Genomic DNA, 23,947 nt, shown 5'->3' with positions numbered 1-23,947 from the left:
AAATGGTCACGGGTGCCTCCCACCCCATACTTGCCCTCACAGCTCTTTTGAGGATAGTATCCTAGACTGTCACTACCATTCAGTTTGAACTGGCACAAGAGATGAAACCTTTTTGCTACACAAGTTTTGAGCTTTGCCAAATTACATAAAAGAGACAAAGATAATATTTGTATTGAAATTTTATGCTGAAATTATTTTTTAGTGGAAAATACTTGATATTTAATGATATTTGCTCTGTGAGATGATATAAAGTTTAGTTAATTAAGGTTGCTGAATAAGAAGGGAAAAAGAACACTAATAATTAAGAAAAGATATTTTTTAAAGTTTTATTTATATTCTCTGCACCCCATGTGGGGCTCAAGCTCACAACCGCAAGATCGAGTCACATGCTTCTGTGATGGAGCCAGTGGGGCACCCCAAGAAAACATATTTTTTAAAACTTTAATTTCACAACAAGATCGGTTATAAATTGTCTACTCTGGTACCATGAAATAGGTTGGGAGGGTTTGGGGTCTGGGCCAAACTTACTCCTAGATTGGGGGTGGCCATGATGGTGGTGAGACCTACCCTCATGGAAGGATGAAAATCAGGGGTGTTTGGTGGAGCAGCCAGGCCCCAAGAGAGCCAGAAAGGGCAGACAGTAGCTACAGGTAAGAGCCAGTAGTGGTCTGTGCTGGGGAAGTCTGATAGTTGGTTTTAGCCACTGATAGGAGGTCCAAGGGCTAGACTCTAGTCCTTAGGAAAGTGACTGGCAATAATAAGCCATGGTTTTGGGGGCGCCTGGGTGACTCAGTTGGTTAAGGGTCCGAGTCTTGATTTTGGCTCAGGTCATGATATCAAGGTTGTGAGATTGATTCCCCTGCATCGGGCTCTGTGCTGCTGGGCTTAGAGCCTGCTTGGGATTCTCTCCCTCTCCCTCTGAACTCCCCCCCCCCCCCCCGCCAATTGAATCCACTTTTTACCAGCTCTTCCAAAAAATGTGATGTCTTTATGCCTCTACACTTCTTTAAAATAATAAGACTGTGGCCCAAATCCTACAAAATGTGATTAAATGTATTGTTCATATTGATTAGTCAGGGATTCTTTGTCCTATTAAGAGGGCATAAAACTCTTATAGCATGTTTTTTTTCTTTACCCACATTTATTAGTCATGAGCAGTGGACAAGTAAACCAAAATGGTACTTAGAAAGTTGTTTTTAGGGGCACCTAGGTGGCTCTGTTGGTTAAGCATCTGCCTTCAACTCATGTCACAATCCCCGTCCTGCCTTGGGCTCCCTTTCCCTTTGCCCCCCCCCCCCCACTTATGCTCTCTCTCTCTTACTCTCTCTCAAATAAATTAAAATTTTTAAAAAAGAAAGTTTGTTTTTAATATCCCCCAACTTCCCCACTAGTGCTGACCCTGTGCTTCACTTTTGGGCATCCATTGCTTCCTGGGAGAATGTAGGACAGCTGGGTGGGTCAGCAGCCTGGGCACCTGTCACAGTTCTTTGACCTGCAGGGAATCATTTACTCTCTAGGGCTTGAGCATCCTCAGCTGTAAAAATGAAGGTTTTACACCAGCATTAAAATATACAGAGTAAGTATTAATTATAAGTATTAATGAGATTTTTCATTAATTTTCTTAGAGTTTATTTTTTTATTTTTATTTTTTTAAAAGATTTTAAGTATTTATTTGACAGAGGGACAGCCAGCGAGAGAGGGACCACAAGCAGGGGGAGCGGGAGAGGAAGAAGCAGGCTCCCAGCAGAGGAGTCTGATGCGGGGCTCGATCCCAGAACACCAGGATCACGCCCTGAGCCGAAGGCAGACGCTTAACGACTGCGCCACCCAGGCGCCCCAGTTTTCTTAGAGTTTAAAAGAGCACTGTGGGGGTTGGTTTGAATGGCATGTTGTTTCTAGAAATGTTCGGGGTAGTTTGGATGGATGCCTTTTGTCTTTAATACGTTTTGGCAGAGGTGCTTGGAATAGTTCCACTTGGTGTATTGTAAAAATAGAAATGAAGTTTTCAACCAGAGATGTTCAGGGTAGGGAGATGCAAAATTAGAATAACCAGAATCATTCTTAGAGTGCTGTCAGTTTTGGAGGGAGCACTTAGGAAGTAAGATAAGACCCTCAAGGGTGTGCGCTGGCAGTAAAAGGTGACCACTAAACTATCTGAGACAGGGAGGAGGGAGGTGGTGAGAGGACGAGGGGAGAACAGGGAAGGGTGAGGACTGGGATGCCTCCCTGTGAGTCTCGTATCTTCAGGAAAGTTTAACAAATTTATGGAAGGTCAGCTGCATTCTCTTCAGGTTGACACTGCGTGCAGACACAGGAGACCCCTAGAACTTACAGATATTGGGTGGTGGGCTTTGCACCTACAGGCCAAGTCATGCGGGAGGGCTACGTTAAATTATACGTAGGTATCTAAGGGGCCAAGTGATCTGGTGACTTATAGCTTTTGGGTTTGGAAGACAAGGGTCTTTTGGCTTATTTTATCCTTGGAGAGAAGGCTCAAAGTCTTAAATGGTAATAGAGCTAATATTAAGTGCTGACAAGCAGTGAGATAAGCAGTTTTCTTGTATTATTACTTTCGATCCTCACAACGATTCTATGAGATAGGTACTCTTCTTTTTTGAACATTATTTTTATTTATTTATTTATTTTTAAAGATTTTATTTATTTATTTGACAGAAAGAGAGAGAGCACAAGCAGGCAGAGGCAGAGGGAGAAGCAGACTCCTCACTGAACAGAAAGCCCCACTCGGGACTCAGTCCCAGGACCCTGGGATCATGACCTGAGCCGAAAGCAGACACTTCACTGACTGAGCCACCCAGGCACCTCATAAAGATTATTTATTTATTTGAGAGAGAGAGCATATGAGAGAGAGAGAGAGAGCGCACGAGCGAGAGAGAGAGCACAAGGAGGGGGAGGGGCGGAAGGGGAGGGCAAAGCAGGCTCCCCATTGCTCAGGGAGCCCAGCAACTCAGGGCTAGATCCCAGGACCCTGGTATCATGACCTGAGCCAAAGGCAGATGCTTAACTGACTGAGCTACCCAGGCACCGCAAGATAGGTGCTCTTCTTAGCCTCCGCCTTACAAATGGAAGACTGACGTGTAGAGGCCTTAAATTTAGCCAGCAACCTTCCTGGGATTCAAGCCACAGGAGTCTGGCCTGGATCCCTTGCTCTTAACCACTGTGTTCTGTTGCCTTGTGCTCGTGGGTGAGTTCTTACTCTGGGATATTCTGCATGGGATTAGACCGTACATAGGGTAGCCTGGGGTTGTGTTTGGGATGGTGAGAGCATGTCATATTGCTTTGACCTTTTCATGGTCTGCGTATTCACGTCCTGTAACAAATCACCACTACTGTGTGGCTTAAAACAACACAAAATTATTACCTTAAAGTTCTGGTGGTTAGAAGTCTGAAAATGGGTCTTGTGGGCTAAAATCAATGTATTTTCAGGGCTGTGTTCCTTCTGGATGCTGCAGGGGAGAATCTGGTCCTTTCCTCTTCCAGCTTCTAGAGACTTTCCACATTCCTTGCCTTGTGTCCCCCTTCTTGCATTCACATGGCTCCAGAGTTTGCTTCCATCATCACAGCTCCTTCCTGGACTCTTCTGTGTCTGATAAAGCTCCTTGTGGTTATGTTGGTTCCGCCTGGATAATCCAGCATAATCTCCCCATCTCTAGAGCCTTAACTTAATCACAGCTGCAAAATCACTTCGCCATGTTAAGTAGTATATTCACAAGTTCTGCAGACTTTATAGTCTTTTTATTTATGATTTGATTGTAGAGATTGCCATTTCAGGCTTTCTTATTTTCAGTTTTGAGTAATAACTGATGAAACTTCACTTCCCACCACCCCAGCCTGAGCCATTGCTGAGCTCCAGCTATTTGACTGATGAGTGTCATCATTCTGGACACCATCACATAAGGAGTGGGGGGAAGGTATGTGTTAGGAACCAATGCAGAGAGGTATAATGTAAAAGGTAGTGGCTTTTAAAGGTCTTAATGAAGTGTAAAAATGAGTGGAATTTTATGATTCTTCATATGATTTAGCTACTTTTTCATTTCAAAATCGATACCTCTTTTACATAGTTGTAATCCTAGTAAACATATTTTGCTATGCTAGTTTTCCTTAGGACTCTGTTTTATCTATTATCTCTGTCTTTCCACAGGGTTAATAGTGGTAAGCTTAGCTACAATTTGCTGAGCCCCTTCCTGCAGGAGGCATCATGCAGAGCCCTTCAAAACATTTTGTTTTTCATCTGATTTTCACATAAGCCTCATGAGGTAGATATCATTCCCTTTTTTTGTAGATGAGAAAGTGGGAAACTCTGGGAAGCATTTTACTTTAAAGTCACACCAAACAATTAGTTAAGTCTGGAAGTGAGATTCGAAACTAGGACTGCGCAAGTCTAAGGGCTTGCTCTTGCTCTCCTGCTTCACTGCCTTCTCAGGGCAACCAAGGGAAAGGCTTATTTAAATTCTTGGTTAAACATCAACAGTGTGAAGAAGAAAATACCTTAGCACAGGGCTGTTGTGGCAGTGGAACATTAAATTTTATTTCATTCCTCCTGACAGGCAGGCCAAGAAGAGGAACTTGAGCACACAGTCTTTGTTTGGTTAGCAAGTATACCAGTTTTCTCCCATGTCTAAATCCTAAATTCCTGTTAATCTTTGAGCAGCTTTACTGTGAAATGCTATGGCATAGAGGATGCTGATTTGATCCTTTAACAACCAAAGTAGAAGTGTCCTTTATACGGCTGTTTCTTGTGTCAAACGTATAACATTTTTTTTTTTCGGTAAAAATGTAACATGGCAAAAATGATTTTGTTGGGGAGATGGGTGTAAGCTAATGAATGCAAAGTTTCAGTGCCCTAACTTTTGACACTGAAACATCTGGTCATGGATTCTGAGCCCTCAGTGGCCACAATGTTTAAGAAACCCAGGTGTGATTAGGCTGCAGGGATTATTTTATTGCTAAATTTTGACCTGTTTAAAATTGTACTCTCTTTCCCTAGTATTCATATAAAAGCTGTCCAAAAAGTGGATCTAATATATACTTGTCTCTTGTAGAGTGCTGGAGCTCTTTTTTAAAAGTTATGTATGTATGTATGTATGTAATCTCTACCCCCAACGTGGGGCTCAGACTCACGACCCTGAGATCAAGAGTCACACACTCTTCTGACTGAGCCAGCTGGGTGCCCCCAGAGTATTAGAGTTCTTAAACTTACGCTTGATTTTGATTGGTTTTGATGAAGTCTTTGAAAACACTGTTCCTGAAAACATGGGACTTGTTCAGGGTATCATTCTTTCTTTATCACCCTGCTCCACCCCCAGTCCAATCCATTAGCAAGTCCTGTCAATTCTGCTTTTTTTTTTTTTTAAATTTTATTTATTATTTATTTGCCAGAGAGAGAGACAGCCAGTGAGAGAGGGAACACAGACAGGGGGAGTGGGAGAGGAAGAAGCAGGCTCCCAGCGAAGGAGCCTGATGCGGGGCTCGATCCCAGAAAGCCGGGATCACGCCCTGAGCTGAAGGCAGACGCTTAACGACTGAGCCACCAGGCGCCCCAATTCTGCTTCTGAATTATATCTTAATTCTCTACTTTTCTTCCTGGTCATTGCCACCCGCTGGGCAGGCTGCCCTCCATGTTTGCCCCCCACCCCCACCCTGTTGCTATCCAGGACAGTGGGGCTGTCTGCCCTCCATGTTTTCACCTTGACCGCAGAGCAGGGCCAACCTGGAAACGCACCTCGAATCAGCTCATGTCCTTTCTTAATATTAACGTCCAGTAGCTTCCTGTTGTGCTAAACATCAAATCTAAACTCCTTACACTGTCCTGAAAGGCCTGTGTGATCTGCCCCTGCCTGTCTTTCCAAATGCATTTTATGCTACCAACCTACCCAACACTTCCAGAGCCTTACCACAGGCAGCCTCCTGGTTCTGGAACAGGTTCTTCCCTCAGCCCCGCAGTTAGCTGCTACCCAATCTCACGGTCTCTGTTTAAATGTCGTCTCAAGGAATCATGCCTGACTGTTCTAAATTGGATCGTTTCTGTTATTTTCTCTCTCGCTCCCTTTTCTGTCCTTAATAGCATTCATTACCAATTATAGTAAATTTTATTTGATTGCTTCTTTGGGTCTCTGTTCACTAAGATGTAAGCCCTAGGGAGCAAGAACTATGCGTAGCTTGTTTGCTGCTATATCACCAGTATTTTAGTATTTAGTAGGTGTTCAGCAAATATTTATTGAATGACTGAGGGGGCAGAGGCAAGCTGGCAGGGCAGGGTGTATCTCTTGAATGCTCAGCTCATGAAAAAATAACATACTTTCCCAGGGTCAGATGGACCCAGTCATTGCCTGCAGTTTGTCCACATGGGAAAAAATTGGAGAATAATTCTGAGAGCTGTTTATTTATTGTAAAGATTATAGGGGTTCCGGGTCTTCCTGGCAGGCATGTTTGCCTTCTGCTTATTCAGCTAATTTGAGTCATATTGACATGTGACTATGTGACAGACAATTCGGCCGTATGCTGAGGTTTCCACCACCTTAATTTTAAAGCAGTATTCATCCACATGAGCACCTTGTATTTTCCTGAAACTGCGCCTTAAGTTCCACCATAGTTGTGTGGTTCGTCAGATTCTGTGATTCCACTGAGGTGAGGCCATTTCAGATAGAGTGCTGTGTGAGACCTGACCCTGAACAGCCGAGGTTATGAGTGGGTCTACCAAGATGTGTTCATTGAAATGCTCTCTCTGGTAACATTGAACAGACTTTTGAATGAAAGTGTCTGATTATCAACGTTTAGGATTTAAAATGTCTTCGTTATCTTAGTTGTGTTCTTTATGACATTTTACATTAGGAATAGTTTATTTTTAAAAGCCACTTTATTGTTTTATTTTTTAAGATTTTATTTATTTGTCAGAGAGAGAGAGAGAGCACACAAGCAGAGGGGATGGCAGGCAGATGGAGAGGGAGAAGCAGGCTCCCGGCTGAGCAAGGAGCCTGATGCGGGACTGAGGGACCCAGGCATGCCTTAAAGCCATTTTATATCAGTTTATAGGAAGACTGGTTTTCATGTTTCCTAGGACATGAGGGAACTTGTCCAGTAAATCTCAAGAGCAGATCGGGTATTTCAGAATGAGTTAAAAAGAAGGGCCTAAAAAACACAGCCTTGATTCTTCTAGCATTGTTAAAATGCCCATTCTTTTTGGGAAACACCGAGCTGAAGTTTTGGCTTGCTGTGCAAATCATCCTTCTTCCTAGTGTATAAGTATGTTAATAATACGGGAATATTTTGAAATTTAATGTTTAAATATCATTCCAAATATTTCCTTTTATTTTACATTGTCAGATAGTTAATCTAGCCTCTTAATTAACAATCAGTAAAGTCGTTAGTCTTATTGAAAGAACTAATTCACCGCATTTAATAATCTGAAGCCTTGGTTAGGCCTACCATCGGCTTAGTTTACTCGACTTGTAGAAAGTGAAGTCATAGGATTCTAGGTTTTAGAGGGATTCCTTAGGTTTGGTTCTGGAAAGGTGGTTAACCTTTGAAGGACTCAAAAGTTGTCAAATGAAAATTTCTTGGTAGTTATATTGGCAGTTTCCAACTGCTAGATCAGGGAGTACATTTCCCCATTTCTCCAGAAACAGTATTATAATGGGTAGGCAGCTGCGGTAGCAGCTCTGTGGTCCCCTTCCCTAATCCCACCGGTCCGGGCAAGTGGGAATGGAGCGCAGGATAACAAAACCACACCAATGCTTGTAACAAGGGTCAGGATCCTTGGAGTCTACTCTTAGCTCTGTTATTTTATGCAAGTCATTTGACTTGTCAGGCTTAGATTACTCATCTGTAAAATGAATGGATTGGGCAAGATCATTTCCAAGGTTCCTTTAAGCTCTGCTGTCATGTAATTGGGATTTTCTGATTCCTGGGTTAGAGTCTGGTCAGGGATTTGGATGGCAGAGTAGTGTAGGTGATCAGGCACTTCATACTTAACCACATTTCCATAGTTGCATGATTTAGTCACCAGATCCGATTGAATAACCAGAAGCGGTGGTGCACACACACAAAAATTTTTGGTACTCTTTATAGGAAAACATTTTCAGTTTTATAATAGAGGTCATTGAAAAAACCTTATTTCATAGGACTTGTGTCGTTTTGACATCACTCTGTTATTCTTTTGAGTACTTCATTACTTTCTGGTCAGAGAGATGTTCTGGCTTATCTTGTAATTTCACATCTTGGTAGGACCCACTCATAACCTCGTCTGTTCAGGGTTAGGCCTTACACAGCACACTGTCTGAAACGGCCTCACCTCTATCTGTCCCATCCATGGAGTCAGCCAATCCCCTGAGTACTGGTTCCTTTGAGGGGGAATGGGCTAGGTGTGCTCTTGCAAAATGGGATGCTATTACTTCTCCCTCTTTTGGAGGAAGAGCTAGGAAATATATATATATATATTTATTTATATAATATTTATATATTATTTATATATAATATTATATATTATTTATATATATAAATATAAATATTATATAAATATATATTTATATTTATTTATTTATGAAATTAGATAATACCCCTAATTGCAGTTCATTACCACAGGGCTCTTCCTCTCCTTCCCACATGTTAGGTTTGTATGGTCTTTCTCTCTCAGTTCATGATTCCCATACAAAACAGTTTCAAAATTTTTTTACCAACTTTACTACCAACAACAAACCTACCACTTTCTTTGCAGTTCTCTTTACCTTGAGAATTATTATACCGAAGATGTACATCCATGTACTCTCAGAGAGGTTACTCTCTGTTATTATTGTCTTAACACTGTATTTTCCCCTCCCTCCCTCCCTCCCTGCCTCCTCCTTCCCTCCTTCTCTTCCACAGAGTAGACACTCTAAATGTTTGTTGACAGGTAGTCTGTGCCCTTCTTTGAACTGCTCCTGTTCACAGTGCTTTCCTAGGTTAAGCGGATCACCCTCTCTATAGGAGTCATAGGATAATTAAGCTACCAAAAGCACTACCGTTCTGAGCAGGCATATATATATAAATAAAAATATATGATATAAAACTATAATACATAGTTTCATTTATGAATACATAAATATATAAATAATAATTATGTATTTATCAAACCATAGTATGAAAAACCTTTATATATTAAACTCATTTTATCTCTGTGTTCATGTAATCTTAATTATTTATTGCCCATATATAATTTTTAATCCACAGAACCCACGGTCCCATGTTTTCTGGTCTCAGTTTCAGCCAGTATTTCACATTAGGTCATTAGAAATTGTGGATTTCAATTTTTTCATTTTAAGAGTTGGGAGGCACGTAAATACATTGGGGGTTTGGTTTTTTTTTGTGGTATCATCATAAACTCTAAGGTGTATGAATACTCACTAAGCATTAAAGAAAACACAGACTGCTGGAACAACCACTGTGGGCTAGGGCTAGGTGTGGAAGTCAGAGGCTGGAGAGAAGCAGCAGTTAGGAGGAAGGAGAGTGTTGTTGGAGGGAAGGAGGTAGAGGTTAATGTATGTTTGAACTGAGGACAGTGATATTTAAGAAGTGTGAACTGGGCAAATTAAGTTGTTTACTACCCAATATAAATATGTAACCTATTTTTTTTTGTTAAAACTGCTAATAAGTGATCTTTAAAATAGCTCTTTTTCTATTTAAAAATTATATTTTATTCATCCAAATTGACAGAAATATATAATTGTACATGTTCCTTGCTATTTTTCAGTGATGAAGAGAAAATACTGATGTTGGTACAGCCAAATATTGTTCAATTATAGTTATTCTTTAGGTGATCCTCTATTGGAAAAATTACTAAATTAATGTGGTTTTGTCTGATCATGTATCAAAGAAAAACAGCCATCATATATTAAAGAAAGTATTAGTTTGAGACATTTATGCTTTCATTGAAATGATCACTGCACTTTTAAACTGGAATATATATTTGGAGAAAAGCCCAAGAGTCTTTTAAAGATTTTTTGAAGGTTTTTTAGAGTATTTTGAAAGGTACCTTTTAAATACCTTTAAAGTATTTTAGGATATTTTAAAAGAAAGTAAGACTTCAATAAAAATATTTTTATTTAACTTTCATTAACTTGTATATATGCATATTAAATATGTGTGTGTGTGTTATAGGTCTTATTACAATTGAGTATATTCTTCCCATCTTCCTACTTAGTATTTTCTTATGGGCCTATTTAAACAAATCTCTAGGCAGGACCATCTAGAATATTGGTCATTCTAGCACCTTCTATTTGCATAGATTTTCATAGGTATAATGAAGCCATGCCAGAGTAGCTCAAATATTTTTATCAGTGATAAAAAAAGCTAAAATCCTTTGGAAGTAACTTTTTGTATTTTTATTACAGGTAAATTGGGATATTCACATTGTACAGAAACAGAGGTAAGAGAAATACTCAAATATTTATTAGTAAAGTAGCTTTGCAGCTCTTTAGATTAACTTAAGTATTGAACTATATCTCATGGGTTTTTGGTCTTCTGACAAGGATATGTTGAAAGCAGGTATATATCTTTTACATTTAAAAAGAGTAAAATATGAAGAAAAATCGGTTATCTTGCCCATATAAATATATTTTTTAAAGATTTTATCTTTAAGTCATTTCCACACCCACGGTGGGGCTCAAACTCACAACCCTGAGATCAAGAGTTGCATGCCCCACTGACTGAACCAGCCATGCGCCCCTCTTGCCCATATTTTTAAAATGCTAGTGTGTGTTAAAAAGATTGGCTTAATCATGGCTTTAAAACTTTCCCATGTTGTTATGTATGAAATTGAGATACTAAGATTCAGAGCCCTTAATAAGAAATAGTTTAAGTTCGTTTTTTTTCATAATCCAGTCTAATGTGTCATAATAAATAAATCATTTAAATATGTTGAGCTCCTGTAGAGCTGCCTTGGTGTAGGAAAAAAAATAGGGTCTTGGAAACAATATTTCAGTAAGATTAATAATGAATCAAATAGTTTGTTATTTGTATAAGCAGGTTTAGTACTCTTTAATAATTTAGTTCAAAATCCTGGTTGTGAACTTTAAGGAATTTCCACATGATTCCTGTGGGAGTTTCCTTGCAGGAGTTTCAAGAGTAGCACTGAAATATGAGGGGAGCATCCATGAAGTATGTGTGTCTGGTGTTCTTTTCAGCAACTGTTGCATCATCTTTACATTAGGAGTCTTGGGTCTTTGTTAATGGCAATGCCTAAATAAAGAATTTAAGAAGTTATTTTTCTATTATGATAATATGTCTACATGTTGATGTAGATTTTAGTAAATTTCAACTGTTATTTTAAATAAAATGCAAGCTTCCTAAGGGATTGTATTGTATAATAAAGAAGCAAAAATAATTTGTTCCTTTTTGCATTCAGAAATTATGCAATTCATTTTTGTATTTTCAACTTTGGAAGTAGAGATAATTTTTTTTCCAAATTAGCTCTAAAAATAGGCAAGAACTTAATTTTTTTAAAAGTAGAACTTAATATTTCTATGTTGTGAGAATTTTTGATGTCCTGTTCAATGTAATATAAAGGAGTGGGATTTGATTTGAGTCAGAAAATATAACTTCTGTCTGTGGTTTCTGGTGTGCGTTTTTCTGGCTATGTAATTTTGAGTGGTAATTTTTTCTCCTGCTCTCCTAGACCTTTGGCTTTCTTATCTGTAAAACCTTAATCATAATTCCTGTTGACCTCATGGGTTATGAAATTTTAAAGAGCAAATAAATACATGTGAAAATGTTATACAAACCCTGAGGACACTTTTCTCTATATATATTAGAATGACTAAGTCTCTTATTCTGTCTTACGTTGTATCACCATAAAATCAGCATGGTTGTAGCATTTCGTTTAGTACTCACTTGGTATAGGAAAGTCACTCATTTTATCTCCGTAATCTCCTAGTTAGTAGCCCTTATTCTTTGACCTATACCTTGGGTAACCAAAAGAATTGGAATCTGAACAGAACCTCCTTTCAGGATTTTTTTTTTTTTAAGATTTTATTTATTTATTTGACAGGAGAGAGAGAGCACAAGCAGGGGGAGCAGCAGAGGGGGAGGGGCAAGCAGGGAGCCCGATGCAGGGCTCTATCCCAGGACTCTGGAATCATGACCTGGGCTGAAGGCAGACACTTAACTGGCTGAGCCATCCAGGCGCCCCTCCTTTCAGGATTTTTTAAAGTAACTATTTGATGAGGGAAAATCACAAGGAAATAAAAAGTTCAATCCGATTAGCTAACAGCTCGGAGTATTTTCTAGGGGTAGCCAGTGGTTAGAGACTGAAATTGTGGATGGTGATTTATCTGTATTGTTTGGATTTTTGTTTTAAATGAGAACTTCTCTGTGTATTACTTTGTTAATTAAAATAATAAAAAGGAGGGGCAGTAGACGTTATGGGAACTACTTTTTCAAGAAGTTTAGTAACTTGAGAGAAAGAGGAGACAGCTTAAGTAGAAAGTTTTGTGTTTTAGGGAAGAGGTACCTTCGGAGGGGTGCGGATGGCAGTGGTAAGGAAGCGAGAGAGTGAGGTTGGAGTCCAAGTTAGAGAGTGTGGGTTTGCTGAAATCAGACGTAGGACTACCTCTGGCTTGACTAGAGCAGTGGTTTTCCAAGTGTGGTAGGAGGGCTCGGGGGGGGTTCCTGACACCCTTTCAAGGTCAGGCTATTTTTGAAGTAATACTAAGACATTATCTGCCTTTCTACTTTCATTCTCTTGAGGGTACAGTGGTGTTTTCCTTGGCTACATGACTGTGTAACTATAAATGTCATAGCAGACCTCAGAAGCAGATATAAGATCTAGCCGGCTTTTATTAAGCATGACCTTCAGGAGTTTTACAAAAATGTAAAACAGTATCACTCTTCTTGGTTTTTTTTGCTTTTGTTTTTAAAAATAGAGGTTTCTTTCCCATAAAAATGTTACTTCTATTAACATATTTAATATTTTAAATGATTTAATTAAAGTGATTTGATTTAAAAATTTCTCAGTTTAATTTCTAATACAGGAGATGTCGATAGATTATGGTTCACATGCATAAAAATTCCTTGGACTCCTTAGTAATTTTTAGTGTAAAAGGGTCCTAAAACCACAAGTCTGAGAGCTGTTGGGCTGGGGTGTGGTTAGCATGGGTATTTATGCCTGAGAAACAGAATTGAGGGCTTAGTGCAGTAAAACCACAGTCCTGAGGAAGACAGTGGGAAGTTGAGGGAATCTTTGATAATAAGGATTTAAGCCGGTCTTTTCTGTCAGTAAGACAACAGGGTCATTTCGGAGAGTGAGGTGATCCTGGATCAGAAAGGTGATTGCTAGAGCCCCTTTTTTTGCCCTTCCATTGTTCTTCTGTTGAGAAAGGAGGTGCTCATCAAGCTCTGGCATTAAATGCAGACCAAGAGAGGAGCTGCCCACAAGGTGTAGATGAGTGGAACTGTGAAGGGCCCTGGAGAAGATGGAGTAGCATGTTGCTTGCTCCATATTGTGGTGCAGGCCTCCTCCCTGGGAGCTGGTGTGGTGGGTGTTTGTGCTTAGGCCGGGATTCTGGCTCCACCCTTCTCGGCCTCAAGATTCCTCATCTGAAAGGTAAGTTGTTGGAATTGCAGAGAGTTTGTTTGTTTGTTTTAAGATTTTATTTGTTAGAGAGAGAAAGAGCACAAGCAGGGGGAGTGGCAGACAGAGGGAGAAGTAGGCTCCCCACTGAGCGGGGAGCCCAATGCGGGGCTTGATCCCAGGATCCTGGGATCATGACCTGAGCTGAAGGCAGACGCTTAACCGACTGAGCCACCCACGCATCCCAAGTGGTTGCAGAGAGTTTAGCATAAAGCCTAGCTTAGTTAATATAGCTTATTATTCTAAGCTGGGAGGTGTCTAGTTTCTGGGATAGAGAAAGTTATCTTTTCAAGGAGCCTCAGGGTGACTGCTAGGGAAAGCAAAATCCCTTACCTTTCGGGCCTTCAGGACCCTCCCTCACTGAGACGTGTAACTTTAAGTGTTTAACTGTGTATTTTAATAGTTTTTGTAGAAATCATATTATGAATTATTTTCTAGTTTTACTTTAATTCTCTTTTTACTACTTTTCCTATATTCAGAAAAAGTAAACAAAATTATGAGTTTAGAGAAAACAAGGAGGCCATACATAGGCATTCAGTCAACTTTTATGTGGTCTTTTATCTCAGGACAGCTTAATGTTTCTAAAAGATCAAGTATTATACCTTATTTCTCACTGGAAAAAAACTTTTTTAAAGATTTATTTATTTGAGAGAAAGAAAGAGCCCATGCTCGCATGCATGTGCGAATAGGGGGGAGGGGCAGAGGGCGAGACTCCCCAAGCAGACCCCATGGTGAGCAGAGTCCCATGTGGGACTCAGTCTCACGACCCCCAAGATCATGACCTGAGCCAAAACCGAGAGTCCCAGGCTCAACTGACTGAGCTACCCAGGTGCCCCTGTTTGGAAAAATTTTTTAACTTATTCAATTAAAAGTATATTCTAGCATTTGAATTCATTAAGCAAAATCTTTCATATAATTTGTTTTGAAAGACATTGCAAAATTGTTTAATAGGCAATTTAATTTTTTTCTACATCTCTTTTACATTTTTTGAAGGTATAATTGACGTACAGTAAAATTTACCTTTTTCAGTTACAGTTCTTCCAGTTTTAACAGATATTCAGTTGTGTTAACCATCTCCACAATCAAGTTCTGTCACTCCCTAGACTCCTCCAGTGCCCCTTGGTGGTCGCTCCCTCACCTTCCTTCCCTCCTTCAGGCCCCTGTCTACCACTGATCTGTATTTTGTCCTTTCATTTTGAGAAGGGCATGTAATTTAAACAGTGCATTACCCCTGCTTCTCCCTCTCCAGAAGTGCTCACAGCTCAGCCTGGTCATTTATAAACTCTTAAATTAAGACTGACCTGTACCTGTGGGTACTTGCCTGTCAAGCAGGCAGTTCTGGTCCACAACTTGGGGGAGCTTTTACCCTCATTTTACAAGTTTTTCCTACTGCCATTATCTAAATAATTTAGTGGGTTATACTTTTATATTCGAAGAAAATTGCCAAGCTCTTAAAAATGTTATAACATAAAGGATTTGAATTTTTAAGTATTTTAATTGAGACATTTTCATTGTTGTAAATTTTTAGCTTTCCAAATTTCATCACGTTCCTGTTTTCTATTAACCACCACTAATTATGAAGCACTGAGGCCCTTGCCCTTTAGCAGGAAAGGTTAAATAAATAACTAGAACAATCCTTTTCCCTTGGTAGATGAGCTCTGTTTTAAATGGACTGGGTAAAGCATTACATAAAGTTAAATTAACTATTGTCAATACTTTAACCTTGATAAAGCTAGTTTATAAAAATCGTAGCATAGCAGAAAAATGTAACCTTTACTGACAGAAACTTTGAAAGATTCATGCTCACATCTTAGGAATAGAGTTCATATATACTGTATATAAATACTGTTTCATTCCCACGTGCATCTTTAAAAAATACTTCAGAGCTAAGTATATGCTGAATACTTTATAGACATTAATTTAATCCTCATAGCAAACTTAGAAACAAATTCTAGAAACAGAGCTGAAGTATAGAGAGGTTATGTAACTTGCTCAGGGCCGTATAGCCAGCATGTTGCAGAACCACTTCCCTTCACCTTTCATTTGTTTGTCTTTATTCAGCCTTTGTTTATCTGCAGTGTAAGGCATCTGCATAATGCTAAAAATTAGTTTAGTGCCCCGTTTGGGGCGGTGAAATGGCTGAGTGTCTCCTTATTCCGTATATATCTCTTACCTGTGACTACAGTTCCCGGTATTGTGTCGCCAGGGACTGTGTTCCTGCTCAGTGTGAACTGCGCAAAGGAATGATTGCAGCCCCTGAACCTTCAACCCTGCCCCCATCCCCGTTGGTCAGATGAACATAGAGTTCTGTACTGTAGCAATTTGTGAAGTAGTTTGATTTTAACTTACTCAGAATGACTCAAGAGTTGTTCTATATATTTGAAGCTCCTGGGGAACCAGACCTAGAATTAGTCTGCTTTGTGGGGGAACCCAAAGACCTTGAGAACGAGCCAAGAAATACATCAGAGTTAGTGTCTTGGACTTACTCCATTCTGATTATATACAGTTTTTGACACAAACAGGATTATATGAAATTTTTTTTGTTTCCTGAGCAGTCTAAAATAAACTTCCAAAAGTAGTATGTGGGAGTTCGCTGCGTTAACACACTATAATGTTTAAAAATTCCCGTTTTGTGTTTAGCTAAATCAGCCCACTGACCTTTGATTTTACCTCTGGCTCATGCAGACTCGGTGCCAGTTGGATGAGTAATACCTCTTTTAATTGACATTTGGTATCCATTAGTTGATTTCAAAAGGAACTCAAAAATGTAACTTAAAGAGGGGCGCCTCGGTGGCACAGCGGCTAAGCGACTGCCTTCGGCTCAGGGCGTGATCCCGGCGTTCTGGGATCGAGCCCCACATCAGGCTCCTCTGCTATGAGCCTGCTTCTTCCTCTCCCACTCCCCCTGCTTGTGTTCCCTCTCCCGCTGGCTGTCTCTATCTCTGTCAAATGAATAAATAAAATCTTAAAAAAAAAAATGTAACTTGAAGAAGTGTATACAGTTGACTCTTGAACAACATGGGGTTAGTTGAAAATCCATGTGTAACTTTTGACTCCCCAAAAAGTTAACTACGGTTAACTGCTGTTGACCAAGAGCCTTACCAATAACATAAGCTTTTATGTCATGTGTATTATATACTATATTGTTATACTAAAGTAAGTTACAGAAAATGTTATTAAGAAAATCATAAGAGAAAATACACATATAGTATTGTACTGTATTTCACTGAAAAAAACAGTATAAGTGGGCCCATGCAGTTCAAACCCGTGTTATTAAAGGGTCAGCTGTAATATTTTAATGAAAATATTTGCATTTGTGCATAATTTTAGCTGCATAATGAGCCTGTTTAAATGATTGTGAAATTAGTATTTGATACCAAACTAATTAAATCTTAAAGCAGAAACAAAAAGACAATTACTGCTCTTTCAGCAGAAGGCTTTCTCTGATTTTAAACCTTACTTTAAGGTTTTATAAAAGGAATTGCATGACAAGAGGTTAAAATAATAGTATATGTTCTATGAAAGGATTAGAAGCATAGTCTCCATTAACTGCTGGTAACAGCTTTTTCTCCTTGGTCAACAGACCAAAAGAAATGGGAAGGACGCTCATATTCTGCTTCCTGTGCTTTAGGATTAGAAACCCAAACATGCCTGAATTTACATGGCTTTTTGGTTGACATTAACTTAAATGATTTGGAAATTGGTTTATGTGTCCTCAGAGTAAATTGTGTCTGCCTTTGAGTTGCTGCTTCTGAGTGTGAGTATTAGTAGAGGTTGGTAGTGAGTTATTAATGGTGTGATAAATAGATAATTTCACTTAGATTACATGTGTCATCCGATAGAGACTGGCACGTTATGTTAGTTACTTGTTACATTTAAAATTCATTTCTCCCTCCCTCCTTGCTTCTCTCTTTCTCCCTGCCCTTTTCTCCGCTCTGACCTCTTTTCTTCTTTCTCATAACATTTATTATCAAAATGTCTTTCTGTGTTGTAGTTGTAGATGTCTTAAGTACAGGGCACGTGGTTTGACCATTGTTCATTTGTATAGCTTTTACTTTATTTGAAGACCAGTAACAGTTATATATGTATGTCTGCTAAAGGATTTCCGAATAGCCCAAATTATCTGGGAGTAAACATAGTATTCTTGAAGGAGCAGAAAGTTTACCCTGCAGGTATCTGAAGCACCTCTATGTACTTAGACTAGAATAGAAAGTTTTCTTTTTTCTTTTTTTTTTTTTTAAAGATTTTATTTATTTATTCGACAGAGATAGAGACAGCCAGCGAGAGAGGGAACACAAGCACGGGGAGTGGGAGAGGAAGAAGCAGGCTCATAGCGGAGGAGCCTGATGTGGGGCTCGATCCCAGAACGCCGGGATCACGCCCTGAGCCGAAGGCAGACGCTTAACCGCTGTGCCACCCAGGCGCCCCAGAATAGAAAGTTTTCTTAATGATTCGCCTTATCAGGGAGTTGTATCAATATGCCTTAATGAAAAGTTTAACTATTTAGTAAAATAAATCAGTATTTTTCAGCATAGACACTACAGTGTTGAAGGATCAAGGTGGGAAGGGGCTAGATTTTTTAATTACCTTTTTCAAAGTACCTTTCACCTTTGAAGAAATGATATATATTTGTTGTCAAAATTAGTACATCACAGAAAGATACCAGGAAGAAAGTAACAAACACTTTATATCCTACCGTCTAGTGGTAATGGCTGTTTATTCTTTTAGACGTTTCTTCCCATATTTACATAACAAAATTGTCTCACTCATTGAGCATCCATTGGGTGCTAGTCTCAGAGGTACATGTATCTTTGCATAAAAGGTACTTGGCTTCAAGGAATTAGCCAGACTGAGGGAAAGGGTTTAGATACATGGATGGAACTTTCCAGGCAGAAGGAAATCACAGTGAGAACTCTTAGGAGTTCAAACTTTTTGAAACTGACAGAACACCAGGATGTCTGAAGCAAAGAGAATGTGTGGGAGAGTTGTAGGACGTGTAGGGAGAGCAAGGTGGTGCTACGTCTTGTAGGTCATATTAAGGATTAGACATAGGTCCATTTTCTCTTCAAGAGAAGAAACATTTCTGTCTGAAATTTTCTTCTATTTCCTTTTTTTTAAGATTTTATTTATTTGCGAGAGAGCGAGAATGTGTGAGAGAGAGAGAGAACAGCAGGGAGGAGGGGTTGAGGGAGAAGCCGTCTGCCTGCTGAGCTGGGAGCCTGATGGGGGGCTCAATCCCAGGACCCTGGGATCATAACCTGAGCAAAAGGCAGACACTTAACCAACTGAGCCACCCAAGCATCCATGAAATTTTCTTCAATTTCCTAAGATCATTCTTCTTTTGATGTGCATTCTTCATTTGCTGTTTGCTTATATTCTTCTTTGGGATAGTATTTATATATACATATTTCATCAGTTTATTACATTATTTCATTAAATTGTTATTGTAAGCACATAAGTGCTTTTGAATGCATGGGTTTGGGAACAAACCTTACAGACAAAATTTAAGCATAAGCATGTTTAAAATAAGCATATGGCTCACCTGGTAGGGGTAGAGTAGCTTGCCTACTCATGGCTGTTAGTAGTCATGGAGATTGTCAGTATGATCTAGAGGGACTGGGGAGTGTGAGATAGAGAGAGGCTGATTAAGAGAGCTTCCACTGTTCACTACAGTGTCTCTTGACATAATCCCTCAATCTAGTAGAGATTCTTACTGTATTTGGCAGATAGAGTTTAAAGAAACTCCTTATCAGTAAAATTAGGTAGTTCACTGGTATTGTGATAATTCCCTAGTTTCTTTTGATGATGGTGCTTTCTTAATTTTTTGTGACAGCTTTGTCAAGGTATAATTCACAGAAAACAAGTCAGCCATTTAAAGTGTGCAATTCATTGGTTTTTGGTATATTCACAGAATTATGTGACCATCATCACTCTTAACTCTAAAACATTTTTGTCACTTCTGAAAGAAATCCAGTACCTTTAGCTATCATCCAGCATTCCCCAGTACTCCTACCACCACCCCAAAAAACAACTAATTTTCTTTCTATCTCTATAGATCAACCTATTCTGGGTATTCCATGTAAGTGAATTATATAATATTTGGTCTTTTGTACCTGACTAACTTTAACTTAGCACAGTGTTTTCACGGTTCATCCATGTAATAGCATGTATCAATACTTCATTCCTTTTTACTGCTGAATATTCAGCTGTAAGGATATGCCATTATGGTGTACCATTGATTAGTTGATGGACATTTGAGTCTCTTGCACCTTTTGGCCGTTATGAGTAATGCTCCTTTAAATGTTCCTGTACAAGGTTTTGTGTGGACATAAGTTTTTATGTCTCTTGGATATATACCTAGGAATAGAATTGTTGGGTCAACTGATAACTCCATGTTTTAACTTTTGAGGAACTACCAAACTGTTTACCAAAGTAACTCCATTGTTTGACATTCCCACTAGCAGTATTTGGAGGTTTTCATTTCTCCACATCCTCACCAAAACCTGGTGTTTTTTTTTAATAATAATTTTTTATTATATTATGTTAGTCACCATACAGTATATCCTTAGTTTTTGATGTAGTGTTCCATGATTCATTATTTGCGTATAACACCCAGTGCACCATGCAATACGTGCCCTCCTTAATACCCATCACCGGCCTATCCCAATCCCCCACCCCCCTCCTCTCTGAAGCCCTCAGTTTGTTTCCCAGAGTCCATAGTTTCTCGTGGTTCATTCCCCCTTCTGTTTCCTCCCTCTTCATTCTTCCCTTCCTTCTCCTACCGATCTTCCTGCTATTTCTTATGTTCCATAAGTGAGTGAAACCATATGATAATTGTCTTGCTCTGCTTGACTTATTTCGCTTAGCATAATCTCCTCAAGTCCCATCCATGTTGCTGCAAATGTTGGGTAATCATTCTTTCCGATGGCTGAGTAATATTCCATTGTATATATGGACCACATCTTCTTAATCCAGTCATCTGTTGAAGGGCATCTCGGCTCCTTCCACGATTTAGCTATTGTGGACAATGCTGCTATGAACATTGGGGTGCATATGGTGCTTCTCTTTACTACGTCTGTATCTTTGGGGTAAATACCCAGTAGTACAATTTCTGGGTCATAGGGTAGCTCTATTTTTAACTTTTTGAGGGACGTCCACACTGTTTTCCAAAGTGGCTGTACCAACTTGCATTCCCACCAACAGTGTAAGAGGGATCCCCTTTCTCCACATCCTCTCCAACATTTGTTGTTTCTTGCCTTGTCAATTTTTGCCATTCTAACTGGCGTAAGGTGGTATCTCAGTGTGGTTTTGATTTGAATTTCCCTGATGGCTAATGATTTTGAACATTTCTTTGTGTGTCTGTTAGCCACTTGTATGTCTTCATTGGAAAAGTGTCTGTTCATATCTTCTCCCCATTTTTTGATTTGCTTCTCGTGTATTGAGTTTGAGAAGTTCTTTGTAGATATTAGATACCAGTCTTTTATCTGTAGTGTCATTTGCAAATATCTTCTCCCATTCCGTGGGCTGCCTCTTAGTTTTTTTGACTGTTTCCTTGGCTGTGCAGAAGCTTTTTATCTTGATGAAGTCCCACAAGTTCATTTTTTCTTTTGTTTCTTTTGCCTTTGGAGATGTGTCATGAAAAAAGTTGCTGTGGCTGACGTCGAAGAGGTTGTAGCCTATGTTCTCCTCTAGGATTTTGATGGATTCCTGTCTCACATCGAGGTCTTTCATCCATTTGGAGTATATCTTTGTGTATGGTGTGAGAGAGTGGTCAAGTTTCATTCTTTTGCATATAGCTGTCCAATTTTCCCAGCACCATTTATTGAAGAGACTGTCTTTTTTCCACTGGATGTTTTTTCCTGCTTTGTCAAAGATTAGTTGCCCAAAGAGCCGAGGGTCCATTTGTGGGCTCTCTGTTCTGTTCCATTGGTCTATGTGTCTGTTTTTGTGCCAGTACCATGCTGTCTTTGTGATCACAGCTTTGTAGTACAGCTTGAAATCCGGCAAAGTGATGCCCCAGCTTTGTTTTTCCTTTTCAACAATTCCTTGGCGATTCGGGGCCTTTTCTGGTTCCACACAAATTTAAGGGCTGTTTGTTCCAGCCCTTTGAAAAATGTCATTGGTATTTTGATCGGGATAGCATTGAAAGTGTAGATTGCTCTGGGTAGCATAGACATTTTAACTGTGTTTATTCTTCCTATCCATGAGCATGAAATATTTTTCCATCTTTTTGTGTCTTCTTCAATGTCTTTCAGGAGTGATCTGTAGTTTCTAGAATATAGATCCTTTACGTCTCTGGTTAATTCCGAGATAACGTATGATTTTTGGTACTATTGTAAATGGAATGGATTCCCTAATTTCTCTTTCTTCAGTCTCATTGTTCATGTATAGAAATGCAACTGATTTCTGAGCATTGATTTTTGTATCCCGCCACATTACTGAATTGCTCTGTAAGTTCTGGTAATTTGGGGGTGGAGTCTTTTGGGTTTTCCATATAGAGTATCATGTCATGTGCGAAGAGAGACAGTTTGATTTCTTCTTTGCCAATTTGGATACCTTTTATCCCTTTTTGTTGTCTGATTGCTGGTTGCAAGGGCTTCTAGTACTATGTTGAATAGTAATGGCGAGAGTGGGCATCCTTGTCGTGTCCCTGATCTTAAGGGAAAGGCTTTCAGCTTTTCCCCATTGAGAATGATATTCGCTGTAGGCTTTTCATAGATGGTTTTTATGAAATTGAGGAATGTACCCTCTATCCCTACAATCTGAAGAGTTTTAATTGGGAAAGGATGCTGTATTTTGTCAGATGCTTTTCCTGCATCAGTTGAGAGGATCATATGGTTCTTGACTCTTTTCTTGTTGATATGATCTATCACACTGATCGATTTGTGAATGTTGAACCACCCTTGCGTCCCAGGGATGAATCCCACTTGGTCATGATGGATAATCCTTTTAATGTACTGTTGGATCCTATTAGCTAGGATCTTGTTGAGAATTTTGGCATCCATATTCATCAGGGATATTGGTCTGTAATTCTCCTTTTTGATGGGGTCTTTGCGTGTTTAGGAATCAAGATAATACTGGCCCCATAGAATGAATTTGGTAGTTTTCCTTCTGCTTCAGGAGAATAGGTATTATTTCTTTTTTGAATGTTTGGTAGAATTCCCTGGGGAATCTGTCAGGCCCTGGACTCTTGTTTTTGGGGAGGTTTTTGATCACTGCCTCAATCTCTTCATAATTAATCGGTCTGTTTAAATAATCAGTTTCTTCCTGTTTCAGTCTTGGTAGTTTATATGTTTCCAGAAATATCCATTTCTTCCAGGTTGTTTAATTTATTGGCATAAAGCTGTTGATAAAAGTTTCTAATGATCCTTCCTATTTTATTGGTGTTAGTCTTGGTCTCTCCCCTTTCATTCATAGTTTTATTAATTTGGGTCCTTTCTCTATTCTTTTGAATACATCTGGTCAGTGGCTTATTGATCTTATTTATTCTTTCACAGAACCAGCTTCTAGTTCTGTTGATCTGCTCCACTATGCTCCTGGTTTCTAATTCATTGATTTTTGCTCTAATCTTGATCAACTGCCTTCTCGTGCGTGGGTTAGGCCTGTTCTCCTGTTCCAGCTCCAGCTTCTTGAGGTGAGAATATAAAAACTGCATTTTAGATTCTTTATTCTTTTGAGTGAGACTTGGATGGCTATGTATTTTCCCCTTAGTACTGCCTTTGCAGTGTCCCATAGGTTTTGGGCCAATGTGTTCTCATTTTCGTTGGTCTCCAAAAATTGTTTAATCTTCGTCTTAATTTCCTGCTTACCCAATCATTCTTGAGCGGATGGTTCTTAGTTCCCAAGTGTTTGAGTTTCTTCCAATTTTTTCCTTGTGATTGAGTTCCAGTTTCAAAGCATTGTGGTCTGAGAATATGCAAGGAATAATCTCAGCCTTTTGGTATCGGTTGAGACCTGTTTTGTGACCCAGTATATGGTCTATTCTGGAGAATGTTTCATGTGCATTCGAAAAGAATGAATGAATATTCTGTTGTTCTGGGTGTAGTGTTCTGTATATATCTATGAGGTCCATCTGGTCCAGTATGTCATTCAAAGCTCTTGTTTCTATGTTGATTTTCTGCTTAGGTGATCACTCTGTTGCTGAGAGCGGAGTGTGAGGTCCCCTACTATTAACATATTATTATCTATATGTCTCTTTATTCTGGTTAAGAGTTGGCTTGTGTATCTAGCTGCTCCCCTGTTGGGGGCATAGACATTTATAATTGTCATATCCACTTGTTGGATACATCCTTTAAGAATAATATCGTGTTCTTCTGTATTTCTAACTAC

At 39.3% G+C, this 23,947-nt stretch overlaps 1 protein-coding gene across 2 annotated transcripts in view; it reads left to right on the top strand.

Moving 5' to 3' along the window:
• The window catches only part of SPIRE1 (spire type actin nucleation factor 1), a 207,254-nt gene that overhangs the window by 14,183 nt on the left and 169,124 nt on the right, over nt 1–23,947 (top strand). For both annotated transcript variants that reach the window (XM_045815142.2, XM_045815141.2), the window contains exon 2: nt 10,383–10,417. In XM_045815142.2, coding sequence (XP_045671098.2) covers nt 10,383–10,417 — 35 coding nt within the window. The remainder of the gene's footprint in view (nt 1–10,382; nt 10,418–23,947) is intronic.

Source organism: Ursus americanus, chromosome 30, assembly GCF_024610735.1.
Source record: "Ursus americanus isolate L20-20 chromosome 30, mUrsAme1.1.p, whole genome shotgun sequence".
In the NCBI taxonomy this organism is placed as follows: domain Eukaryota; kingdom Metazoa; phylum Chordata; class Mammalia; order Carnivora; family Ursidae; genus Ursus; species Ursus americanus.
Note: the sequence above shows the minus strand (reverse complement) of the source record. Positions and strands in the feature narration are given on the sequence as shown.